Genomic DNA, 24,356 nt, shown 5'->3' with positions numbered 1-24,356 from the left:
ATTCCTGAGCGAGCTATGAAATCCTTTCCGTCGCTATTCTTGTGGAGAATATGATCTCATCGTGTTATCATAACGTCCTTGATCCTGATCATATACGTGCCTTAAAACATCATCAGATGACCCTGAGGCTGATTTCGGTCGTTCGAAGTGTCATCAATGAGCGAGCTAATGTAATCGAGGGTCCTTGTAAAGACGTTGCCTCCGCCGTGTTCTGCTCATGACAAACCGCTTCCCCATTTCCCACGATACAGAAAGGAAGCTCCTGTAAAATACAACACGACAGGACCCAACCAGTCCCCTCATTCACTGCTGATGTGAAGCTCAACAAAAACCATGAACCACCACTCTAACAGCCTTATTACTGCAAGCGAGAAAGCAGCAGCAGCTACAACCTCCTCTCCGCGCCCGCATCTACCAGACGACGAGCCCATGCCCGCCACCTGGGTCTCCGATGAAGACGAGCCCTATACCTCGCCATCCCAGAAGGCTAGTTTCTCTTCCAGTCCCAACGACAACAACGACTCTCTAGCATCCTCTCCCCCTCCCCTCCACTCCCCATTCAGCCCTAGCCCACACAAGAAGGGCCAGGCTCCTTCTGGCATACCGCGACCTAACACCTTCTCCTCTACATACAAAGCCCCACCACACTTCCCTGCAAATGACGCCAATCCTTTGGCCTCGCCAGAAACCACACCTACTCCTCCACCCCGCTCAGCGAAAAGATCAGAACTGACCTCTGCACGCATCGCAGCGTACGAAGCACGTACCACAGAAGCAGCCACAAGAGCCGCTACAGGGCCCATAGTCCCCAACCCAGACAAAGCCAAAGGACTGTCTTCTGCGTCACAACTACCAATACCTTTGTATAAAGCTGGGACCCTGAGGACTCCTGGACAGCCATCTGCCCCCGTGAACAAGCTAGACGACTCAAACAAGCCACATACCACTCATCACGCATCTCTCTCTGCACAGCCTACCAGCGAGTTCGACCAACCAACGCGCGAGGGGGGCAAAGGCCGCAGATCACCATCCGTTTCTTCAGAACTGTCTCCTTTTGCAGACTCGTACGTTTCGGCGACGGATGAACTCTCCGAATTGCTAGATCATGAGACGGTGGAAGCAGACCGACGACAGCAGGAACAGGCAGCATTTAGACCTAGTGTAGAGCGTAGTCGAACGGTGTTAGATGACTTGGAGGAGCAAATCACTCGACGAGATGACAATGAGCATGCCATTGGAGATGAAGAAGAATATGACTGGGGGAGCGGGGACGAGGAAGAAGAAGAGCCCCGTCTACAGCCTCTATCGCATTATCTGATCGGAGGGGAGAATTTCTTGACACCGCCTCCTGTTGTTGCATCGAGTAGCAACCAGGGTAATGTGAGGATGCCAGACTCTGTATACTCTTCGGCGTCACCTCTTGACTTATCGGTTGCGCAGTGGTGGGAGGACGTGAGGACGTTCTGGGACGGTACAAGTGCTGGAATAAACGAAACGGGCGATGAAATTTTGGCCGGGAATGGTAAGTCCGGGTCGCGTGTTATCCTGCTACGCTACCTACAAGGCCCGTGGTCGGATGCTGACCAGCATGTATAGATCCAAGGTTCACTCGTGTCAAACCCGATCGCTCTAAGTCGGCGATACCACCCAAAGGCAGACACAGCGAGCCGGCCGAATTCTCCGAACGAAAGCCCGGTCGATACACCGTTATTCAATCTTCCCTTTCCGGCTACCCCCGGTACGAAGTATCAAACGTCTTTTTTGAATCAATCGATCAAACCAAGCACATGAACGAGGAAGCTGCTAGGCGAGCGACATGTATCGACGATCCTGATGCCGAACCGAATCCTTCCACCTGTCCTGTGTACGAGAATCTGAAGGTGCCGCTGCACGAACGACTGAGCAAGATGTTGCCTTCTCCGAGTAATTTCAGCCCTCCTCTAGGGCCAGATCCATTCGTCGCCTGGACCTATGAGTATCGGCCAAGAGACCATAGCCTCCAGGTGATCGAAGCAGCAAGTACGACCCCAGCTCTCGTTCTCAAAGATGATGCACTCAAGGCCCGAGCCGAGCAGTATCGTGAGAACAAAGCGGTGCTTCAAGCGGCGTTGAAAGAAGTATCCGTCTTGACGCCAGCACCAGACACTGACCATGCACACGAGTGTCCGCACTGTCATAGCGTTGAGGCGTCTGGAAGCATACCTCAAGGCCCTCGATACCAAGCCGACGTCGATACGTTACAGTTCCTGATCTTGGCACAGCACGAGCTGAGAAAAGACCTTGCGCGCCTCGAGGCGACGCAACGTGGTGTACAAGGATCATTGTCAACACTGGGTATATTCCCAAGTCGCCATCGTTTTGGAAATGCGGCGCAGAGGCAGGCCCTGGTAGAGCGAAGAGGGAGGGAGGGATCGGAGAGACAGAGGCAGGCGCTGGAGTATCAGGAGTCGCGAGAGGGAACATCAGGCGCTGAGTTGTACCCACTTGATCAGGAGCTGCACGATGCCCTGAGCGCCCTCGATCTGATCACAGAGCCCCCTACTGATCCTTTTCGTACTATCAGCGCAACGGCGAACTTGGCCTTCAGAGAATCTCTCCCCTTTGTCAACCAGGCGGATCCGCGACCCGCCGCTCCTAGGAGATCTTCCTCTGAATACAGCGACCGTCCCACGAGGTCGAAGAGTCGCGCTACCACAGCGCGACCTGTGCGCGACGAACCGGGCATGGTCGATGTTGGAAACCCCCCAAAGCATCCTCGTACCAGCGCTCAGGATCGTGCCGCTGCTTATCAAATCATGCAGAGCGTTCAGACCTACCACAACAGTGGACGAACTAGTCGGGCGTCGGGAGGCAGTGGACTTGTAGACGGCGAGTCGGCTCGTATCGGGAGGACCAGAGAACGTGGGAGACCGGAGGACGTGGTTGCCACAAGTCCATCCCGCGACGAGGAGCGGTATCCCAGACGTCAGAACATTATCCAGCAGTGATCGTATGACTCGTGTCGCCACTACGGCGCATGAGCTCTGGAATAGATCCTGCACCGGTTCCTACGTTTGGGTTTTCGTCGTGTTGGTGGGAGCGGTAGTCTTTGGAAGTGATGTAGCAGTTGTTGGATGATTGGTGCGTATATGTTGTTGGGTTCCAACGGTGTTCGTGCTGGGTTAAACGGAGCGCTCCTTCGTGCGTTGGGCCAAGGTCCTTTTGTTCACCGAACACTCGGGTTCAGTTGCTCGTTGAGAAACGGTTGTGCTCTGTACTGTCCAGCAAAGCCCAGCATGAATGAGAGGGTGTTTTTGCGTCGAACGCCACCTGCACCAGTCTGTCAGTTTCGAGTGCTCTAGACATGACCATGAACGTACGGACTGCATTGCTTCTGTGCGTGATCGAACCTTCTTCTGTGTCCGGTTGCCCCTGACCAGATGACCGATGCTCTAGCTTGGTATGCTGGAATGGGCTTCGCCCGTCAGTCTGGAAGGCGGTCATTGTACTTTTGTCGATGCTGATCAGCAGTCACAGTCAAAATGTTGACGTATGCTCTTCTGCTGGTATGCGCATTAGCACTTCTTGTGATTCTCACACGACGCGCCGACCCAGATGATCTTCTCAATGACGGGGTGTCGTCCATAGTAGGCGCACTGGTCTACTGAATGCGTATGGTAGATACAGCCGCAGACGGGAAACTTCTCGACTACGCGAATACACATGCTGTGGAGATGGAGCTCGGGCCAACGACGGTAATGTCTTGAAGCAAGTTTGCGCAAAGTGCGTCTGATGAAATGAGAGATACATTGATACATGGGAAATCAAAGTGAAGGTATATGAGCAATGTGACCATCTCCATAGGCTGCGGAAGCATGTTCTGTAGGCATCGGTTCGGGTTCGGGATTAGCGGGAGATGACCCTTGCATGGTGTGAAGCATAACCACTGTCTTTTCTCTGCTGCGCCTAGCGGAGGTTTCGAGAGAGGCTGTCCTGCTTAGTCAAACGGTGCGCTCCAACGACAGGAAGCTGTCCCATTGGTGATCCAGATCAGATTGGGCCTACCTGGCCGCCGGCACCCGCGTGGAAGCAGGGAGCAGGTCGACGGGCATCAAGCCACCGAACGACGCCTCGCACTTGAGGTCAGATAGACATCTTGGCTGTCGAATCGCGGCCCAGTGCCGCCTGCTAAGACCCTGGTGATGTCTCAGCGGCGCACATGGCTTTGCGGTCACTGGATCGCTGCGGCCTGTGGTTCGCCCACTGCGACAACGGTACTGCGCTATCCGCGGCACTGGTATTATACGCACGGGAGAATGGTGAGGCGTCTGTCGATGTCAAAGAGGAGGGCCGATCTTGATGAGATATTCCGAGGCTCATCGTCGGAGTACGTATACACAATGGGCGTAGCAGAAGACAGGGCGTACATCTCTGCAGTGCGATGCTTACTGATTAGCAACAAGCTTCATGGTGTCGTGTGCAGGGAATGGCGGTGCCGAACGCTAGGATTCACTGACGACCATATGTCAGCCCTAAATATCTGGGCATCCTAGCCTACCACACCTCGCCAGCCTACTGAGGTTCCCCAGCAGTCGTCTGGAGTTGTGCATTCAACGTCGTCACGACTCTGTCAGTTTCTCTCAAGGCTTCCGTGTCGCTTCCAAGGCAGCGGATGTTGTTACCTGATGGGAAGCAGCCTAGGAGACATCGGGAAGCCTAGGCAACTCTGCTGTTCTGTCACATGACTGCCAAGCATGGCAGATGCCGCGTATACACTAAGCTCGTCCCATCTTAGTCAGCCCGGTAGAGCCTATACACAGATCCATCTCCGTCTCCACCCATCACAATTTGTGTTTTCCGCGGGTACATGCGCTGGTTAAGCTTTTTATTTCTTTGCGACCTGGTTGAAAATCCTGTCGGGAAGGGAGATGTGATTACAAATAGTTGTACGCAACGGGGTAACAACATCTCCTCGTTTGACACCATGCTCATTCAGGACACGTAACTCGAGACCACAGCACCGCGTCGGATGAATTACAGTCAAAGTCAAAACGTAACGTCTCCTCACTACCCGACGGCACCAACGGCGTGATTGTAATCGGTCCTTTCCACTTGACGATCCTAGGCTATCCGCTCGTCAAAGTGTCGGTATACACGTTGACACCTCCTAGACGTCGACAAGCAAGATACGGAGTCGGTATTTAAGTAAACGTCGTACCAGAAGGTCAAGATGTTCTCTCGCACGGTGTAGAACGCATGCAGAGTCTGGCGTACTCGCCTCATGAGGAGTGACCGAGCTTGCGTAATTCTACCTGGCATATATAGATGCGTTTTTCGCAGCCGCTGGTAACTGATGAGGGTACGCGCGGCCTCTTCTTTCAGATCAGCATTGAATGCAACCACGGAGTTCAGAGCCAGTAATGTCTTCGAATGACGGGTTAAGCAGAACATTACTCCTCATGGAAGTACAGACCGATGGCTTGACGGACCATGAAACGACGGTAATCAAAACCACCTCCGAAGATGATGTTGTGGATGCAGGGGTAGGTATGTGTGTATCTAGGATTAGTAAGAGCTTCCGATGAGAACAATGTCTTAGAGTCACCGACCACCTCCAACGAGAATAGAGTTGCGAAGTTGATAGCGGACGATAGAACCCGATTCGGTGAACTTGGCATCAAAGTTACTAAGCTGCCGGACAACTCGTTACTAATAGTGACAAATTAGCAGCTTCAGAGAGACGAGGAGGCACTTGGCGTTTGAGAAGTCCCCGTAGACAAGCTACTGCTAATTGATGAAGATACAAGGATACTGCTGGCGATGGATCTGCTGCTTAGCTACAACGACGGAGTAGCGGTGTCTGCATAGAAATACTGACTGCGACCATTATCCCAGTTACTGCTCCAGCGCGTTTGGTCCCAAAGGCCAGCGCTGCAATGAGCATTCTTGGAGTTGAGCTGCCTGGAAAAGGCGGAAGACGCAAGGCCTGTTGTCAATGAAACAACGGGCACTAAGAAGCTTGCAGGAGCTTTCTTGTACCATCTCAAGCCTGTTCGGCAGCCAGCTTTGCAACAACTTTTGGCAAGTCCATTAGCAATAGCATTCAAGTAGTCATAGATCAGAATCTAAGGCTCGTCAAAGGGTGCATGCATCAGAGTAGTACTCTAGCAGCTTTCTCACGTACCCAGTCACATAATAAACCAAAACACCAGCGGCTAAAGAAGTGGGGTATCTATATTCCGGGGGCTTATACACTATAGCCATCTACACAGAAAGCCAGATATGTTATGAGAAAGAAAAAAAGAAAAGAAAAAAGGAACAAGAGGAAAAGAAGAAGAAAAGAACCCGGGCCATGTGAACAACTTGTCCCAAACACCGCACCGCACAACAACGCGGTTACATACTCCCCTCCCCCAATCCCCAATCCCCAAAGTCATAAACTTCGTTACAAGGAAACACACATACACACAACTCTCCTCGTTTCCCCCCTTTTTCAAATCCCCGACTCTTATATCTCTACCACAGCAGCTCGTTAGAAAAAACAAAAGCTTTTGAGACAGCCCTCCTCTTCTTCCGCCTCCTCATCATCTCCTCCTCCTCTTCACACTCCCACTCCCACCCCCTCCACCCCCATTACTAGTCCCCCTCCTCGTCTCATCCTCCACCTCCTCCACCGTCGCACTCCCCGCCGGCGACGTCGACGTCGTACTACTACTACTCGTCGTCGCAAGGCCGTTCACACCCGTACTCCCATCTTCATGATGCCCATGCCCTCCTCCCCCCACCCCATTAACCCCCAACAACCCCGCATCCTCATCTCCCACAATCCCATTCGCACCAGCAGCAGTGCTCGTCGTCCCCGTTGCATCCGCGAAATCAAATGCAGAATCCCCAGCAGCATCCCCAACATCAAACGGCGTACCGTCATCGAATGTAAAGTCCGGTATCCCACCGTTGACATGGTTCGCCGCCGCCGTGCCACCATGCCCATTCACACCAGTACCACCACCCTTCTGCTCCACACCCCCCACCATCTCATCCCCCGCCGCCGCCGCCGTAAAAAAATCATCATCATTAACAAACGAGTCCATATTAAGATCGTAACCCCCCGGCTCCCCCACTCCACTCTCCCCTCCACCAAAATACCCCCCAGCACCCGCATCCCCATTCGCACCACCATCCTCCAACCCCGAAATCTGCCCCGTAGGACTCAACGGCAAAATGCGCTCATGAATCCCCTGAATCTTCGCATTCTGCTGATCCGACAACTTCTGCAACATCTCCAGCTGCTGCTGCGTCGCCTGGTACTGCGCGAGATCGCCCAACAAGCGATCCATCTCCGGCGGATGTGGGTTCGTAAGCGTGTTATTAGTATGCTGGGCGCCGGCGTTATTTACGATTTGCGAGAGCACGTCGTTGCGTTGTTGGGGCGTGAGCGGGACGTGGCCGTCGGCGGTTTGGTAGTTGGATAGCGCGGCCGCGTAGTCAAAGTCGGTTGGGGGTGCGCCGTTGACAGAGTTGATGCCGTTGGTGGCGGAGTGGTTTGCGGCTGCGTTGTTTGCGTTTTGGATGGCGGACATGATGGCGGAGTTTTCGGGGAAGAGGTGGGAGTTCTGTTGAGCGGGTTCGGGCTTGACTTGTGAAGGGGTTATGCTTTCGCGGCCTTGTTGTTGTTGCTGTTGTTGGGCGAAGGAAGGTTGTGATTGTTGGCGATTCATCGAGACGGAAGGTCGGAATACTGATTGGCGGCTTCCTGGGCGTGTGATGGGACTGGCGAGGGGTCGTGCTGTTGGGCTCATAGTTGTAGCACGACCAGTAGTCGTCGGTGCAAGGTAATCCTGCTGGTTTGCAACTGGTGCGGGCAGAATCGCCAGTGGCTTCTTGTTTCTCTGCAGTTGTGGCGATTTGTGAGCATCTTGCATTGGATAGTCATCAACATCCACGACATTACCGTGAGGCTGTTGCCGTGCCGCAGGGAACATGTCCGCCAGGTTCATATTCGCATTACCCTCTAGACTCCTATTGTAGAAGGTAGCGAGAAATGTCAAGATGGCGTTGATGGAGTTCTCGTGGCGGTCGTGCAGGGCCTGGAATGACGTCGCTCGCGAATACAGCTCCTCGTTCTGGCGCTTGATCTGGGTGAGAACGTTGGAAATGAGCTTCTGTTGCTGTTGGAGCTCCCTGACTTCGACCCGCAGGCTGTTGTATTCAGACCGCGGGATCATGGCCATTTGCTCGTTGCCTCGGACAGCCACCTCCTCGACGTAGCCTCCGCCGCCGGTGTCTTGAATGTACTTGCGGTCCTCATCGCTATCGCCCTTGTTCTCCTCGTCGCGTTTCCGCTTAGGTCCAGTGACGGGATTCTTGGGCTTCTGGATTAGCCACAGTAGTTCTTGGCGACCGCGCTTGAAGTACTTGTTGTAGTACTCGCTGGGTGCTTTCGCCTTGGTCTCGCTTGCTTTCATGGAATTGTCCGACAGTCCGACCTTCTTGTGGAAGCCGTACATGTTCAGTTGCCGTACAAACGACGCGTAGTTGTTGTGTTTGAAGAGCTCGGGTATAAGCGTCCTCGCGAATTCGTCTTCGTCGAGCACGATGAAAGAATTGCCGTCGTCGGACCATCGAATGAGGTTTTCGTTCTTGTTGTTATCGAGAAAACTATAAACGTCAGTCAACCACTCTCCAATACCATGTCATGAGTACTCACCTGCTCAGCTTCTGCACAAACGGCGGAATCTGTTTCCGCTTCGCCTGTGCATCCTTCTTCGCAATAGCCGCCTTCTGCTCGAGCTCGTCGTCGTCGTCCACCGTCTCCCACTGCTGCGTCGGACTAGCAAAGCCATCCCATTGGTTCCGCCGCGGCGCTGGTGCGAGTTGCTGATTCGTGTTCCGCCGCACCAATTGTCCCGTCATCTCGGCGCCGTCGGTATATCCGTCGAGCGACACGACGCGGTTGTGCCCCCCGCCCATGCTCTGGCCGTAGTTGTCGTATAGCGGCGGGTCGGTAAAGTTCATATCTGTGCCGGCCGTGGGGTTGCTCCAGTCCATGTAGGGATCCGTGGGCGCGGGGATGTCGTGCTGGTATGTCTGAGTGGGGGGCTGTGGTGAAGCGCCTGGCGCGCGTCGCTTGCGGCTCGTCATTGGTGTCTGCGCGCCTCGCGTGGCGGGGTGGTGTGATATTTTGGATGGGTGTCGTCTCCTGTATGTATCCGGGCGATGCCGTCGCTTGAGAAGATTCTTCGCTTGTCCTCGAGCGCCGCTACCAGCCTTGTTGGGTTCCGTGAAAGTCGCGAAGCCGTGGAAAGTGCAAATGGGCGAATGGAATCAGCGCCAGTCTCTGATGGCGACCCGCGGGCAGCCCGATGCTGTCACGATTATGTAGAGGGCCTGGTCCAGATTGTTGTCTCGTTGTCGCAGTTTTACTCCACCACCAGGCAATTGTCTCCAAACACTTGGTCGAGTCGAACAAAGGATCGGAGGCTGTTCTAGCAAAAGGCGCAAATACAGCGTCTCAGAAGGCGGTTCTGGAAAATGGCGCAGTCGTGAGCGAAAAAGGGCGTCGCAGGGCAGGCTGGCAGTCGGCGGACGAAGGTGAGTCCGATCGTTTAACTTCTTGGTGGAGAAATCCGGGGTACGGGCGTCCAATGGGAGGGCCGACCAGAGGAATGGCGAGGGTGAAGGGCAGGCGCAGTGCGCAACGTGTCCAGATGCGTTGGGAGCCTTGAGACGAGCGGGTTGGATAGTGTTGCAAGGCAGCGACGGCGCTGTCGCGTACGAATGCTCGCGATGAGATCAGTAGTGGACTTCACCGCACTGCCAGCGTCATTCGCTTAGTCCCGCGCTAGCATGACTCGCGGCCCGACGTGCGACTTGTCCGTCGTACCACTGCCAACGTCCTCCGCTTTTGACTACTTACACCTAGTATACATATCTCGGGAAATCATCCCAACAAACCGTTCCATACGCCATGCAGGCGTCAAAACTTGTCATCCAGCCCCCCTCCCCTCAGCCACGTCGACCCATGATCTCCGGCATGATTTGCATTCGGCCCGTCTCGAGGTGGAACGATGGGAAAGTGCCTTGAAATCCGATGCTGTGCAACAGATTTCCCATATATTCAGCCGATCACAGCGCATGTTCATCGAGATTCGGCCACGGAACGAGTAAAGGTTCGAGGCAGGGACTCCGGCGCCGGACCTGACACTGACAAAGACCCCCACTGCCTTTGCTCGGCTCAATCCTGTACCTTACAGGCGGACAACAGATCCCCTATACATTCTTCGATGGAGAGCACATATTCATCACGATCTGTCACAGCGCGAGTAATCCTACGGCCCAGGGTCCCAGACGTCGAACGTTCTAGAAGCTTCTTTATTGAGTAAACAGAGTGTGGGTGAACTGGCACGCGTATATTCTCCGAGAGGTGCCAGCTAGTAGCAGCCGTTTTATTGGCGCCGGTAGTTGACCTTAGTCATGCGGGCACCGTACCATACTAGGATACTGCTCGGGCCAAAGCGTGAACGTACGATACCTACATGAACATGGATGGCATCAGTGATGGCAACCTCGGCGTTGATAAGATGAGTGATGTGCAAATCTGAAATTTACTAGGAATCGGGGAGAGTGACCCTGACAAGGCGGCCGGTGCAGGCATGTTACCAGGTTGTATCGGCGATGGATGATGTCGAGCAGTAGATCCGTGAATGCCATGAGGTCCAACATCAGGTTTTGACTTGATCATGCAATTTCAACAAAATGGCATCCGAGATAGCATGCCGAAGATCGTTGACATGGGAATCTGGGGATTGCTGGAGATCGGGAGGGTGGCCTGGGTAATATGATACAGGGCGAAAGGACGCAGCGTTGCATCGATGATGATGAATGATGCCATGACATGTAAGACGGCATGCAGTCAGGCCGCAGTCGCTGCGAATCCTGGGCACTAAACTCGACTCAAAACCGGCAACAGCAACATTCCTCCAAGCACATTCTCTCACATCACAGAGTTTGCACACTCACCAAAACCACGTCGAGCACAAGCCCAAGAACAGCACGCAACAAACCAAAAACTTTGCAAAAAAGAGCACAACAATCAATCAATTCACCTTCCATTACCGGACATTGGCACCAGGCACCATCCAAAAGACTATAGTAACAAAGGAAGCGATTGAAAAACAGAACCAAAAACTGTAAATGACAGGCAAGAAAAAAAGAGAAAACTAAATAATAAAAACCAGAAACACAACTTATATATGCAAGTTTCATCCTGACCTCTCAGTGTAAAAAAAACGAAGAACCAAGGGCAATAGATAGCAAGAAACAACAATAACCACTAAGTCTCCCCCATACACAAAAAACGACCCGATACATTTTCATCAACAATGAACCTAATGCTTTTTCTGTTTAGAGGAAGAGGGGGGAGAAGATGAAGGGGGCCTGGGCGATGATGATGATTGATGATGATGATGATGATGGAGAGGATATGAGTGGGAAAAAAAGGGCAGCGAGCCCGATTTAGTTCTGGATCTGAATATACTAGTGACAATGTCTTCTCTACCGTTCGTAGCATCATTCTTCGTATGCATCGTAAAAGTTTTCTCAATCCAGCAAGTGGGAGTTGTTATAGCGAGGGCACCGAATGGGTTCTTTGTTTGTCGTTGTTGTTGTTGTGGTGGGTGGAGAGGCGGGCGAGAAAAAGGCCGTTAAAAATAATTTCGTTCCGTCTTTTGTGTCGCGTCTGTAAATTCTTTCAGCGTGGGGTTCGTTCGTTCCTTCATGGGCGCCGTTCGCACGTTGAGAAAAGGAGTGATGATGTAACGTGCGAAGACTGAAATCGTTTTCGTCTGCGAGCGTGTGGCGTGGGCTGAAGAAGGGGGTGCGAGGAAACTATTGGCCAACGAGAATCTCGACGTTAGACTGCGACGAAAGCTCATCAGAGTTGCGGTTCTGATGACCATTCTGTCTCGGTCGTCCAAATCCCTGCCCCCTTTCCGGAAGCGGTCCACGAGGCTGCCTGGACGGTCTGTCGTCGTAGTTTGTGCTGAAGGAGCGATGTCCACCAATCGGACCCGGAGCATCCCAGCTCGTCATCTGGCGCAGAGACCTCGGGCTGCTGCTGTTCTGCGGGTATCCACCGCCGAGCTGCATGCGGCTCATTTCGCGCTCCAGCAGACTGTCGTCGCGCTGGCTCATCGAGCCAGTCGTAGGCGTACCGTTGGGATTCGTCGAGCTTCCACTGTACCCTAGTCCCTCAAGTGATATACCGCCTGGGCGTCCAATAGGATGGCTAGCTGTGCTCGGCGCGGGAGACGGGGTATACGACCTCAGATCCGCATACGACTTCGCGCCACGCAGGTTAGGCACTGCGTTCAAGCCACCCGGGCTGTCGGGGAATCCGAGGAGACCGGATGGCTGTCTGTTGAAGGCGTTGTAGAAGCCGCCTTCGGCGCGCACATCGCTAAAGTCGGTGGTCGCGGCGCGGTTGAGGTTGCGGCGCGGCTGCTCCATGTGGTTGCTGGGGATCTGGGGCATGGGGGGACTGAGGCCCTGGTTGTCATGGACCTTGAAAATGTGGACTTGGCGCTGGTCGCCGGTGCCTTTGGAGACGTGGGCCAGGCCGAGCTGGTGGGCTAGGGTGTGGACGGTGCGGCGCTGGAGGGGGGCTAGGTTCGGAGGGAAGGTCATGCTGTCGCGGTCCTTGGTCTCCTTGAACAAAAGCAACTGGGTATAGAACTGCAGCACTTGAGGGTCGTTTAGGTCGACATCTAAATATCAGTTAGCATCGTTGCTGGTGCATATCGAATAGTCAAACATACCAACAGTCTTCTGTGCCGATCCACCTCGCATGGCTGAAACAGGCGAAGGCGATGTAGCTGGCATGTGGGAGGCAAGAGAGCCAAACGAGGCCTGGGACTGGAGACCGCCGCCGCCGCCGCCACCGCCTCCAAGAGGCCGGTGTTGCTCCTCGAGCTGTCCGCGACGCTCACGCTTCTCCCGCTCGATACGCTCGCGCTCGGCCAGTGGCAGCATCTTCTTGTATTCGACACGTAGCTTCCGGCCATTAAGCTCAAAGTGGTTCATCGAGTCGATGACAGCCGCCGTCTCCTCGGCGGTCGTGAAGTTGGCAAACGCCAGACCCCTGAAGACGCCGTTGTCGAAGTGGTAGTTGAAGGCATAGGGCAGGGGCAGACGCAGCTCTGTCATGAGCGAGACGAGCTGCTCCTTCTTGACGGCAAAGGGGATGTTCTTGATGACAATGGCGGTGGGGATGAGCTCTTCATCGACTTCGTGGCCGTAGCTCGTGTTCTGCATGGCGTTGAGGTTGCTGTTGCTCAGAGCAAAGCTAGGCAGACCCTGAGGCTGCTGATCCATCCATCCCTGGCCGGCGTCGTCAGTGTCGGGTCAAAATAAATATGTCTGCGGTCGTCCTTACCGATGGCAGGGCACTGCGCCCTCCGCCGCGCTGCTGCGACTTGATGCGTGCAGCTTGGGCTCCTCCGAGCGAACCCAGGCCGCCGTTCTGGGAAAAGGCGTTTGTGTTCCAGCCCTGGGGCGCGCCCATGTCGTAGCCATAGCCGCCGGCGTGCATGGTCTGGTTGAGGCGCTCGTAGGTGCGAGGCTGGTCGTAGGAGCGCTGATGGTCGTCTTGGGCGTACATGTTGGTGGTGGCCTGTGGCACTTGGCCATAGGCGTCGAACTGGCGGGAAGGCATGCGGTGCAGCGTGCCGGTCTGGGGCTGGTTTCGTTGGGCAATGGGCGAACGCGACGAGGACTGGTCGTAGCCCGAGGCGTACATTATATGCGTGGCAAGATTAGGAACAGACCCGGTGAGCGGGCTTGGGGGTGCGAGGACAGGGAAAATTAAGAACGGAGGTTAAGAGTAGCACGTGGTCCAAGCTCGTAATGTCGTGAAATGAGCGGAAGGCGACCGTCGCAAACAGGTCCAGGTCGGAGCGGAGGGATGGGAAAAGGGGTCGGCGTGCGCTCGAGCTTGCGTGGTCGAGGGTTGGCTGGCGATGGTAATAATCAGGGATGTCTGGCGGACCCAGCTTCCACACGCTCCCCTTTCGAGCCGCACTTTTTCGGGGCGACGACGCGAACAACACGCAGGCTAGCAGACGTCAGAGAGGCTTCAATATCGCTAACACGCGACGGCGATGCGTAGGCTCGTGTTTAGGGAGGGAGGATGGCCGACGCTTGGAAGCAAAAGTCGTCCTGTAACCCACTAACGGCGCGGGGAGACGGCTGCACACGTGCACTTGAACCCAAGAGGGCCCGACTGCACCAAAGCTGAGAGGTTTCAATATTGTCTAGCACCAAGGGAACGCCTGGCCAGGTCAGGAGTCGCCCGCTTTGCCCCCTTGATTGGCTGCCGCGCCTCGCCGCCAATCGTGAAGCCATCTCCCGCTGCGGCCGCTGCGACGTCGAGAGCACATGGTTTCGTGTTTGGTATTGACTTGTCCATCGGCTCCCAAGCTTATTCGCGTCCTGACAAGACGTCTCCTAGACAGACATCTGTGCTGAAGAAGGGTATTTTAGTCCTGTCACCGCAGCCCAACACACTCGCCACTACCCACTACCCATGCCCATGTCTACTCATGGGCCACACACATCACCGACCGACGACCATCACGGCCGGCCCAGCCTCACGAAAATGCGACAGAGGGATGGCCCGGCGTTCTGGAAGTCGCCAGGTCGCGGGCCGTAGCGTTAGCTCCCTGCCAACAACGTGGAAACAGCACCAGCTATACTTTTTTATTCCAGCTGCCTCTTGCCTAGCAGACGTTTATATCAACGGCGTTGCAAACACGGCAACGTGTGCTGTCTTCACAAGCTCGAGGTACCTGCTGCTCTAGCCAGAATCCTCCGAAGACGCTCGGGGTGCATGATGAGCACACGCGCCGTCGTCAGCTGCACCCTGCCACCCGGCAATCTCCCCTGGTACAGTTTATCGAGCTGCACCCCAGATGTGCACGCTGGAATAAGGCTGCATATTATAGGGATTGACCAAACACTTCTTGTTCATATTATATGCTGGTAGTCATGGGTTTGTGTACAATCCCTCCACCGCTGCTCAACGCCTGCAGGCGCGCCAAAAATGCTCCAACGTCGTCGCACTACATACTCACACATACCATGCACCTCACTCGACAAAATTAAGCATCAACTCGGCCATTCCAGACGATCACGACGGCTGCCCGCTTTTATCAAGTTTCCGACTGGCTAAGCACAGCAGAAGTGGTTTGTAGGATCGCTTAGCCCGCATGCATAGGTGATCATGTGAATCCAGCCAGCTGGCTAGAGAACACTCTAGAGCGACTTGTCGCTCTCCTGCCGACGATTACGCAACAGGCAAAGGCCATGGTGGCTGTGCTGTCAAAGGAGCTCGCTTCATGGCTTGTACCCACCTATGCCAAACCCTAAAGGTATACTGTTTCTCTCCTTGGTGACTTTTATCGTAGCATAACGTGTATACCTCTAGAGTTGGTTTGGCAAGGGTACATTGCAATATAGACGAGCCCCTTTGTACATTCACCGTATACCTATTCAGTCTTCAAAGTCAAGCAGTCGCGAGAATTCGGTCTCGCCAACGCGCCGGAACTCGGCACCCGCTGCAAACTGCCCACTGGCTTCCCATGCTTGCATGGTCGCTTGGTCGTAGGGCCCGTTGATCTCTCCCTCTGGTGCATTGAGCCAGTGAAACTCCCACTGCACTGATTGCGGATTCGGGTTCTTCCAATCTTCTCCCGTCTCGCGCTTATATTGTCGCATGATGGACTCGCGGGGAAGCTCGTAGATGTCGTCGACGCCGCGATCGGACAGCCGACTTGCGCATTCGGTTATGGAGTCGATGACCTCCTTTGCCCTGATGGCTGCAGCGTCTTGTGACGGCTCCGAATCGACGTCCATGGCCTGGCTCTTCTTCTTCTTGGTCCAGCTCTTGGCTGGCTTCTTCGGTGCCGCCTTGCCATAGCGCACGAGAGCTTCCATGGGCGTCTCGCCCACGTCCAGATGTGCGATGAGGGTCGACAAGACGTCGCTGGTGACGATGGAGTCTTCTGCCCGTTCGCGAGCCTTTCGCTCAGCATCCAACTTGTCCTGTGCTTCCTTTGCCTTTTTGATGTCCTTTTTCGATATGCCCTCCAACCACGAGTCTTGAGCAGCATCCGGGTCGAAGGCCTTGCGCACGAAATTGCCGGCTTCATCAAACCGGCCCTCTTCTTGCTCCGCACTCATGTTGAAAGCATCCAGCTTGGGCGCATGCTTCTTCTTGCTGCCCGCGCCTAGTTCTCTCGCCACGTCCTCATCCAGCTCGGGATCGAGCTGGTCGCGCAGCTCGTCGTCGCCCTCGTCGCTGCTGCTCTCTACGTCTTCGGTCCTGCTCTTCGGGTCTTTTGTGAAGTCGACAGCGACGTGACCTCCGGCCTTGCTGTCAGCTTCCTGGCCTTCGATCTCGTGGTCGTCGAGGAATCGCAGCGTCTTCTTCTTCGTCTGGTCTCTCCGCGACTCCTCGTCCATGTCGTCGTCCTTGTCCTCCTCTGCGAACATGTCGTCGTCGTCATCGTCTTCGGTCTTTGGTGGCCCGTCCTTGTTCGCTCGGGCTTCTGCGCGCGCATCGAAGTTCTCCGTCGAGCTGTCCGAATCGTAGCCGTCGATGTTAACGGCGTTGCGCTTGATGCCTGCGCTCTTCCCTATAACGTCGGCTTCAAGCGCAGGATCTTCATCGTCGGCTGCATCTGGAGCGAGCGTCGAAGGATTGCGCGGGTCGAAGCGGGGTTTCTTGGTCGATGGTTCGTCGCCGTCCATGTGGTGGGTTCGCGTGAACTGCTCGCCTGCGCGCTTTGGCCGCGCGGGGTTGTAAGTTCCGCTGGAGCTGGCCATGGTGACAGTGAACGTGATTTGGAGTTGAGGTTTGCAAAAAAGTGAGTCTAGGCAATCAGGCAGTGACGTCTTCACGAGACGCGATAATTTGGAGCTCGGGCCAGATCGCGCTGTTCCGAGTTTAGCGCAACTGGCATCAACGGCCCGCTGTACGTGCGACCATGGTTCGTCATCTCCACGGCCTTTGATCGAATGCAATACACCTCACTTCTACCGCCTGCTCGCCGTTTCACCATAACACCCGGTCTGACTGACGTAATCCACCACCTACATTTCTAGCCGCTTCTTCCATACCTAAAATGGTAAGAGCGACCCCTCCACCTTCTCTATCCAAACTCACCACGTACAGTTCAACCCAAACTTCTACGACCAAGACGATCCCATGGCCATGTATCAGTCCCTAGCCGCCCGTCGCGGCGGCGCTCCGAGACGCTTCGATGAGTACTTCCGATGCTATCCCATCGCCATGCTGCCCGGCCCCGAGCGACATGAGGCAAACCACGGCGGCAAAGTGTTCCTCCCTCCTAGCGCTCTCGACAAGCTCACCAGGCTGCACATCTCATATCCCATGATCTTCGAACTCATCAATGGCAAGGCAGATGGAAAGAAGTCACATGCAGGTGTACTGGAGTTTATAGCCGAAGAGGGCAAGATCTACCTGCCATACTGGCTCATGGAGACGCTCCAGCTGGAGCCTGGCGACTTGCTACAAGTCAAATCGACCGACATCCCGCTCGGTTCCTTCGTCAAGCTGCAGCCTCAAGACTCCTCCTTCCTCGAAATCTCCGATCCCAAAGCCGTTCTCGAGAATGCATTCCGGAACTTTGCCTGCGTCACTATCGGCGACATCTTCACCTTTTCATACAACGACAATGTGTACAGCATAGCTGTATTGGAAGCCAAGCCAGAGCACCCAAGCAAAGCCGTCTGCACCATCGAGACAGATCTCTCAGTCGACTTTGCTCCACCAGTAGGCTACCAAGAACCACAGAGAACGAGCGGCACAAGCACCCCGCGCAGTGTCATGGCCGGCAAGGGCGGCACACTTCATCCCCACGGCACCATGGCAGAAGCAATCAACTACGCCGCCATTGCCCCATCGTCAACAACCGCCGCAAACAGAGCCAAGGCCACGTCCTCAAATTTCCTTACCACCGGCCACAAGCTGCTCAAGAAAGGCAGCAAGGCGCCCACGCCCCAAGCCTCCACACCCGTCGCAGGAAAGTCATCGAACCCACCCCCTACGGTACGGCGCACCAACGGCCCACAGCCGCTTAGGCTGCCGCCCAACAAACTGTTCTTTGGGTACGAGATCAAGCCGCTCAAGGGTAAAGAGGAGGAGGGCGAGCAGAAGGACTCAAAACACTTTGAGGGTGCTGGACAGTCGCTGCGCAAGAAGAAGGGCGATAAATGAGGCAGATACCCAGGGTGGTGATGGGCGCTCTAGAGCATAGCATTGCATGGCGCAGATGAAGGATATTGAGATTATGTGGCGTAGGGCGTTTGATACCTATCATGAGAGCTGGGAAGGAACTAATACAGCTCATATGCACCTTTTTCCTGTTCTATTTGTTGCTGATCTTATTAGTCGCAATGAGAACGCTAATATCAGTTCAGACATATGGTCCTAACACGCACAGAAAAGGAGGTTATTTTCCATGAATTGACTTTTGTTGATCGGCGTACCGAGTTTGTTGCTCAGCGCACCTTTTTTCTTCGCGCTATCAGTCATGCGCCGAATTCGCTGGAACAGGCTGAAAGATGGGAAACCGCTCATGACAAGACGTTTTTCCTCCAGTCCCGGTTTCCCCACTACAATCCCAAGATGTAGATATATCCCGTACCGAGCGAAAATCGAACCAGTCATCGAGAACGAGAAACAGAAGGGAGAGAATGCCTACACCATCTCCTCCACCTCCTCCTCCTTGACCCGCTTACCCATGGACACATCATCTTCCTCAACTCCACCATCCTCCCCCTCCTCTCCACTCTCCTTCTCCTTCTCTACACCCTTGGCCTTCCGACCCCTCGCCTTCTTACTCGGCGTCTTCACCTCCTCGCCCGACACATCATCAAACGCACCATCTGCCACCCTCTTCTTGCCCCTCGGGGTACCATTCTTGGGCGTCGCGCTGCCGTTCTTAGTAGCTTTCATTGCACTGTGGCCGGCGCCGCCTTCAGGCAGCTCCCACGCGAGCTCGAGGTAGAGATCGCGTTGCTTGACGCGCAGCATGGAAATGCGGTTGCGGATGCTGCCGACTGAGGTTCCTGAAAGGGAGGGAGGGAGGATTAGTTTCAGTGTTTAGGGAGAGAGGAGAGGGGACAAGGAATGGACTGGAGATTTAGAGGGGAAGGTGGGAAAGAAAAGAAGGGAGTGGAGGGAGGATACGGGTTATAAGGGAGATGCTTACCGGGGAATGCGGAAGATAACTGGGGATACTCGTCTGGCTTTACATAGCGGCCTTGGGTCAGGAGGAGGAGCTATGGGGGTTTGTTAGGCCTCGTGTGGTGGTTGGATGGATGTTTTGGTGGGTGGAGGGTGTTACCTTCAGATCGTTGGGACCTTCCCATTTGAAAGGCTGGGGTAGTTGTTAGTTTATAGCTCGGAAAGGTTGGCGAGGATATGCGTACACCACCAGCATCACTGACATCGCCGTTGGCGACAGACTTCTTGGGTGGCATGATTGTTACTGGGTTTTGTTGATGTGGGAGTTGAGAAAGGTTCGTGGGTTGCGGTCAAGAGATACTTGAGGAAGAGAGAAGAAGAGTGATGGAAGCGGGTGTCGAGAGACAGGCAGAGTGAGGGGATTAAATATCTCTCTCGAGAGGAGAATAGGCAGGGACAGGTGCAAAGAGCGCAGAGAGAGGTGAGGTGAGAGTGATGTTTTGATTCGCGTTGCTGGGGAACGATCACCTTCACCTTGCAGTGTACGAAAGAGGAAAAGAACATGAGAGAATGCACAGAAATTAACATTTCAGTATAGGTAATCCCGCAGATGATGCAAGCATTCGATGCCATCAAGCCGCCATATGTCTCATGTATCCCTATCACGGATGTTGCTATCACGGAAACCCGTCAGCGACCATCAATCGCCTCCAAATCCTCCCCTCGACGATGCACAAACTGCCTAGACATTATACTCAACCACCTCTTCCTTGACACCTCCGTCTTCCATCTCAACACCATCAGCCATATCCTCTTCCTCAATCTCCTCCTTGACAGTCTCCTTCTTGGGCTTCCTGGCACGCGGTTTCTTGGTGGGAGACTTTGCTGCAGCATCTGCATCTTCTTCTCCGTTGCCAGCATCGACAGCGCGCTTGTTCGAGGTTTTGTTAGGAGTCTTCGCAACAGCTTTGGTAGCAGTGCCGTCCGGCAGAGCCCATCCAAGTTCCTCCAAGCGCGCACGCTGCTCCTTGCGGAACTTGGATATACGCTGACGGACGCCGTTGTAGTTGGCGCCAGCTGGTATGGGTCAACCGCTGTTTCGAAATTAGGGATGGGTGGGTAGCAGCTTACGTGGCAGAGCTTCGACGATTTTGTGGTAGTCGTCCGTGGTGAGTTGGCGCTCGATGATCAAGATGAAGAGCTGCGAGTTGAGTTAGTATGCTATGCACTGGCGGGTTGAACGGATGACCTACTGCGCGCTCGTTCTCGGGTGTCCAGCGAAATGTCTCCGTACACATTAGTTTTGGAAAGAATGCTTGTAAAATGTCTGTACTCACGCCATCGCCAGCAGTCTCAGCACCTTCATCAGCAACGACCTTATTCTTTGGAGGCATCTTAGTTGTCGTAGACGGACTGATCTGGAATTCGGTTTGGGAAGATCTCTGTTGAAATCTGTGTGCCGCTTGTTGGTTTTGAGAATCTGTGCTGAAGAAGTAGGTTGAGTGTCGGGAAGGTTTAGGAAAGCAGCAGCAAGATACATAGGTAAGGTCTCGGACGATGAGGAGAGGTGAGAGTGAGTTGCCGGGCAACGCGAATATGCCAGCCTTTAGGAACAAGTCCGCCCTCACCGTGAGCTTGATGGGAGATTACCGCCATGGAAACATACAGATACTGGAAGAGCTGTCACAAGAGCATGTTGGCTGCGCGCATATCAGAAGACACGTGAAGTTCGATACGTCCACAGGTAGTATCCGATTGCATAGCACTGTCGCTGAAAAGCGCAGTTGTTGTCCTGTAGTTCAAATGTCCGCGATTATGATTACTGTTATAACCAGCTGAGATCATCCGGCCCGTCTACGTAACCGGACAACTGTCTTCTAGTTGCGTTGCGATACGCGTGCTTTGGAATGATGCTAGCAGCCGTGAGCTAGGTGAGATACTTTCAACACACACAATATTACCATTAATCTCAACACCTCCAACCGTCTATGTGAAGCCTTAGCAGAGCAAAAGCAGTCATCTCAAGCCCTACATATCGTGAGACAAGCAAGAGAGGAAAGATTCCCCAACGCAGCGTTCCTCCCAGTACCCATCGAGACACATGCATCACTTCTGCGATCAAACACACGGATCGTTCACCTCACGCATTCCATCCATTTCACCACAGCAACACAACATAACACATCGACGCTGCAATTTGGCCAAGTGCGATGGCGCGTCCCACCAATCCCAACAGTCACCCTCCAACCCCGGCTGGTGAGTTCAAGGCGGACATGCACATAGACGGAGCAATCCCGTCCCGAAATCAACCAAAGACAGTATGACCAGAACGGCTTTGTAACAGAACCCCTCTATTCTCTTTCTCTATGCAGAAGGAAAACACCATCCCTCATATACATACATGCACACATACACGCCCTGCCAATCCCCATTCTCCATAACCCACAAAACCCACCACAATGACCCCTACATCCTCATCCCCTCCAAAATAACCTTATACTCCTTCCTCTTCTTCTGCATCCCCTTCCTCCCAAACCTCACCTTCGCCACGCCAATCCACTTACTCAACCCAGGAAACAACAAATTCTCCCCCAGATACGCCGCCGCAAAATTCCCCAATCCCAGGGCCAAAATAAAACATTTGAACTTCGTATCCAAGAACGTCAACTCCATGACCCTCACCACCCACGCCGCCGGATCAAACAACATATACAACGTGACCCCCAGGGTAACAAAAATCGTCGTCACAAACGGCAAATTGCGTGCCATGGGCTCACGATACGGTTTCCCCACGCTGAGCACGACAGCCGAAAAAATGTACTGGAAGCAACTCGTCAAGAACAGCGCCGTATTCTGGCTGTTCAGACTATTGCTATGCTGTCGATCCACAACAGGGGGCACATACCACTCCTGTTTCTGGACAAAATGAAACGCAAGATACTGGACCAGAATACACAACACCATCTGACCCAGCAGCGGCGTAAGCACCTTCCTGCTAACCAGATTCGCCGTGGGGCGTTTGCGGGATAGGATAGGATACGCGCCGGACCAGCCCATGAATATCGCAATCGGCAAGATAAGTGCGAGATCGATGAACAAGAACTGGAAGTCGCCGAGGTTACTCGCGCTCGCGTACAAGAAGCTGACGGAACAGAATTGGATAGCAGAGTACAGCGACATGTACTTGAAGCAGCTGAAACTAGTCACGAGCGCTGCGCGCCCCTCTTTGATGACCTGCGGGACGCAGCTAATATCGAATTGGCGGGACGTGAACGGCGCGGCGACACTGGCTTCTGCTTCGGAGAGAGAGATGCCGACGTCTGCTGCTTTGAGGGCACCGCAGTCGTTGGCACCGTCGCCACAGAAGCCGACGCAGTAGTCGATGCTTTGAAGTTTCTCGACGAGTTCGTGTTTTTCGTCTGGGCTCATGCGTGCAAAGACTTGGCCGCAGACGAGCATTTCTCTCAACGTGGATTCAGACGCGAAATCGACGATCCAGCGGAAGACGTCGCCGCTGACTGCCAGGCTGTAGTTGCGGAGGTTGGAGATATCGTATGGAAGCGATACATCGGCTTCGGGTGGCGGTGGAAGGGGCTTAAGTGTATTGTCGTCGAGCTTGAACACGGGATCGTCCACGCTTTCCCAGCAGAGTTTCGACAACGCGGTGCGGGAGTCTCCTTCTTCAAAGTGAGGGACAAAGCAATGCGCGGTCTTGTTGATGAGGCCGCACTCGCGCGCTACACTGATGGCAGTGAGAATGTTGTCGCCAGTGCACATGACCTTGCGAATGTTTGCGCGTTCGAGCTCCTCAATGACAGGCGCGGTGCTATCCTTGAGCTTGTTCTCAAAGACGATGAAACCAACAAAGTCCAGGTCACTCTCTGCTTCTTCACGCTTCATCTTCTGTGTCTTGAGCCAGTTCAGTTTGGGAATCGTCTTGGTGGCGCAGGCGATGACGCGGAAGCCGCGGTGAGTATAGAACGCGAGGAGCTCCTCGTAGTCCGTGGGGAAGCTTCCAGGGCGGCAAATCTCCTTCATGACTTCGGGCGCGCCCTTGACGTACACCTGTCCGCTCTTTGAGCCGAATTGTCGGACGATGACACTGGCTCTACGTAGCTGGGAGACAAACTCAAAGGCTTTCAGCACACCGAGCTCGACTTGCTTCCTGTTGGTCTCGTCCTCAACATCATCGACGTCGTACTCTCGGCCTGGCGGCGGTCGAGCGACAGACGGCGACAGTTTCTGCTCGTCGTCGTCACCACCGTTGCTGGCCTTTTGTTCTCCCTCCTCGTAGCTCCAGCCGGTAAAGTCGAACATCTTGACGTCGAGTGGGTCACCTACGAGCTCATCGTCGATCTTGCGGAGCGAGTGGCAGGTGGCCATGGTGTATAGAATAGTCTTGTGCGCTAGGTACTCGACTGTCGGGTCGCGGTCATGTTGAGATGCTGGGAGGATGTCATAGGCGTCTGAGAGTAGCTCGCTGAACCTGTTCCTGGGCCGTTCGACTACGCGGACTCCGAGTACATCCAGACCCTCCTCGGTGAGGGTTCCAGTCTTGTCGAAGCAAACCACGTCCAGCTTACCGCCCACGTTGACCCGCTGCGGGCTAATACAAAAGATCTGCTTCTGCTTTAAGCGCGACAGGGCGAAGCTAGTACCGATGGTAAGCGTGGCCGGCAGCGCAGGAGGAACGACGATGGTGATCAAGTCCAGAGCTCGCACGACAATCAAGTGCCACGCGAGACCTAGATGTACAAAGTTGATAAATGATGCGACAAAGCCAATCATGGCAATAAAGGCCATGACGGAGATGTACCGGAAAGAGTCGCGGTAGAACTTGAATCCAGATGGCTTGGGGAAGAGCATAGATCGGACCAGCGCGCCCTTGGTTGTGTTGAAACCAGTGCGTACAACCATGGCCAACGCAGCAGCTTCGTCGTCAACGTGGTCCTCATGTGGTCTGCGAGCGCGAATAATCTTGGTTCCACTGAACAGCATGTGTCGTGCGACTTCTGGGTGAACCGCCGATGCGCTGAGGTCAAGCAGTTCCAGCGCGTGGTTCGACATGGGAATCTTGGAGACAGGGATAGATTCGCCAGTCAGCATACTC

The 24,356-nt window shown here is 54.3% G+C and overlaps 6 protein-coding genes across 6 annotated transcripts; 2 read left to right on the top strand and 4 right to left on the bottom strand.

The window, feature by feature from the left end:
• Positions 1–429: 429 nt before the first annotated feature.
• On the top strand, positions 430–2,987 carry ACET3X_008734 (uncharacterized protein; the record flags this gene model as incomplete). The annotated part of the gene is made up of 2 exons (XM_069454940.1): positions 430–1,522; positions 1,597–2,987. 2 exons carry the CDS (start codon positions 430–432, stop codon positions 2,985–2,987), a joined length of 2,484 nt encoding a protein of 827 aa, XP_069304336.1.
• Positions 2,988–6,487: 3,500 nt separating this feature from the next.
• On the bottom strand, positions 6,488–9,120 carry ACET3X_008733 (uncharacterized protein; the record flags this gene model as incomplete). Its single annotated transcript, XM_069454939.1, has 3 exons — positions 6,488–6,495; positions 6,902–8,637; positions 8,687–9,120. 3 exons carry the CDS (start codon positions 9,118–9,120, stop codon positions 6,488–6,490), a joined length of 2,178 nt encoding a protein of 725 aa, XP_069304335.1.
• Positions 9,121–11,865: 2,745 nt separating this feature from the next.
• On the bottom strand, positions 11,866–13,774 carry ACET3X_008732 (uncharacterized protein; the record flags this gene model as incomplete). Its single annotated transcript, XM_069454937.1, has 3 exons — positions 11,866–12,743; positions 12,795–13,356; positions 13,412–13,774. 3 exons carry the CDS (start codon positions 13,772–13,774, stop codon positions 11,866–11,868), a joined length of 1,803 nt encoding a protein of 600 aa, XP_069304334.1.
• Positions 13,775–14,998: 1,224 nt separating this feature from the next.
• ACET3X_008731 (uncharacterized protein) lies at positions 14,999–16,889 on the bottom strand. The gene has a single exon (XM_069454936.1). It carries the CDS (start codon positions 16,858–16,860, stop codon positions 15,526–15,528), a length of 1,335 nt encoding a protein of 444 aa, XP_069304333.1. The 5' UTR covers positions 16,861–16,889; the 3' UTR covers positions 14,999–15,525.
• A 270-nt stretch (positions 16,890–17,159) lies between these two features.
• Positions 17,160–18,413, top strand: ACET3X_008730 (uncharacterized protein; the record flags this gene model as incomplete). Its single annotated transcript, XM_069454935.1, has 2 exons — positions 17,160–17,162; positions 17,210–18,413. The coding sequence occupies 2 exons, from the start codon at positions 17,160–17,162 to the stop codon at positions 18,272–18,274; spliced, it is 1,068 nt and encodes a 355-aa protein (XP_069304332.1). The 3' UTR covers positions 18,275–18,413.
• Positions 18,414–18,757: 344 nt separating this feature from the next.
• Positions 18,758–19,542, bottom strand: ACET3X_008729 (uncharacterized protein; the record flags this gene model as incomplete). The annotated part of the gene is made up of 4 exons (XM_069454934.1): positions 18,758–19,128; positions 19,272–19,341; positions 19,407–19,439; positions 19,492–19,542. 4 exons carry the CDS (start codon positions 19,540–19,542, stop codon positions 18,758–18,760), a joined length of 525 nt encoding a protein of 174 aa, XP_069304331.1.
• Positions 19,543–24,356: the final 4,814 nt, after the last annotated feature.

This window comes from Alternaria dauci, chromosome 8, assembly GCF_042100115.1.
Source record: "Alternaria dauci strain A2016 chromosome 8, whole genome shotgun sequence".
Taxonomy (NCBI): domain Eukaryota; kingdom Fungi; phylum Ascomycota; class Dothideomycetes; order Pleosporales; family Pleosporaceae; genus Alternaria; species Alternaria dauci.
This window is presented reverse-complemented; position numbering and strand designations above follow the sequence as displayed.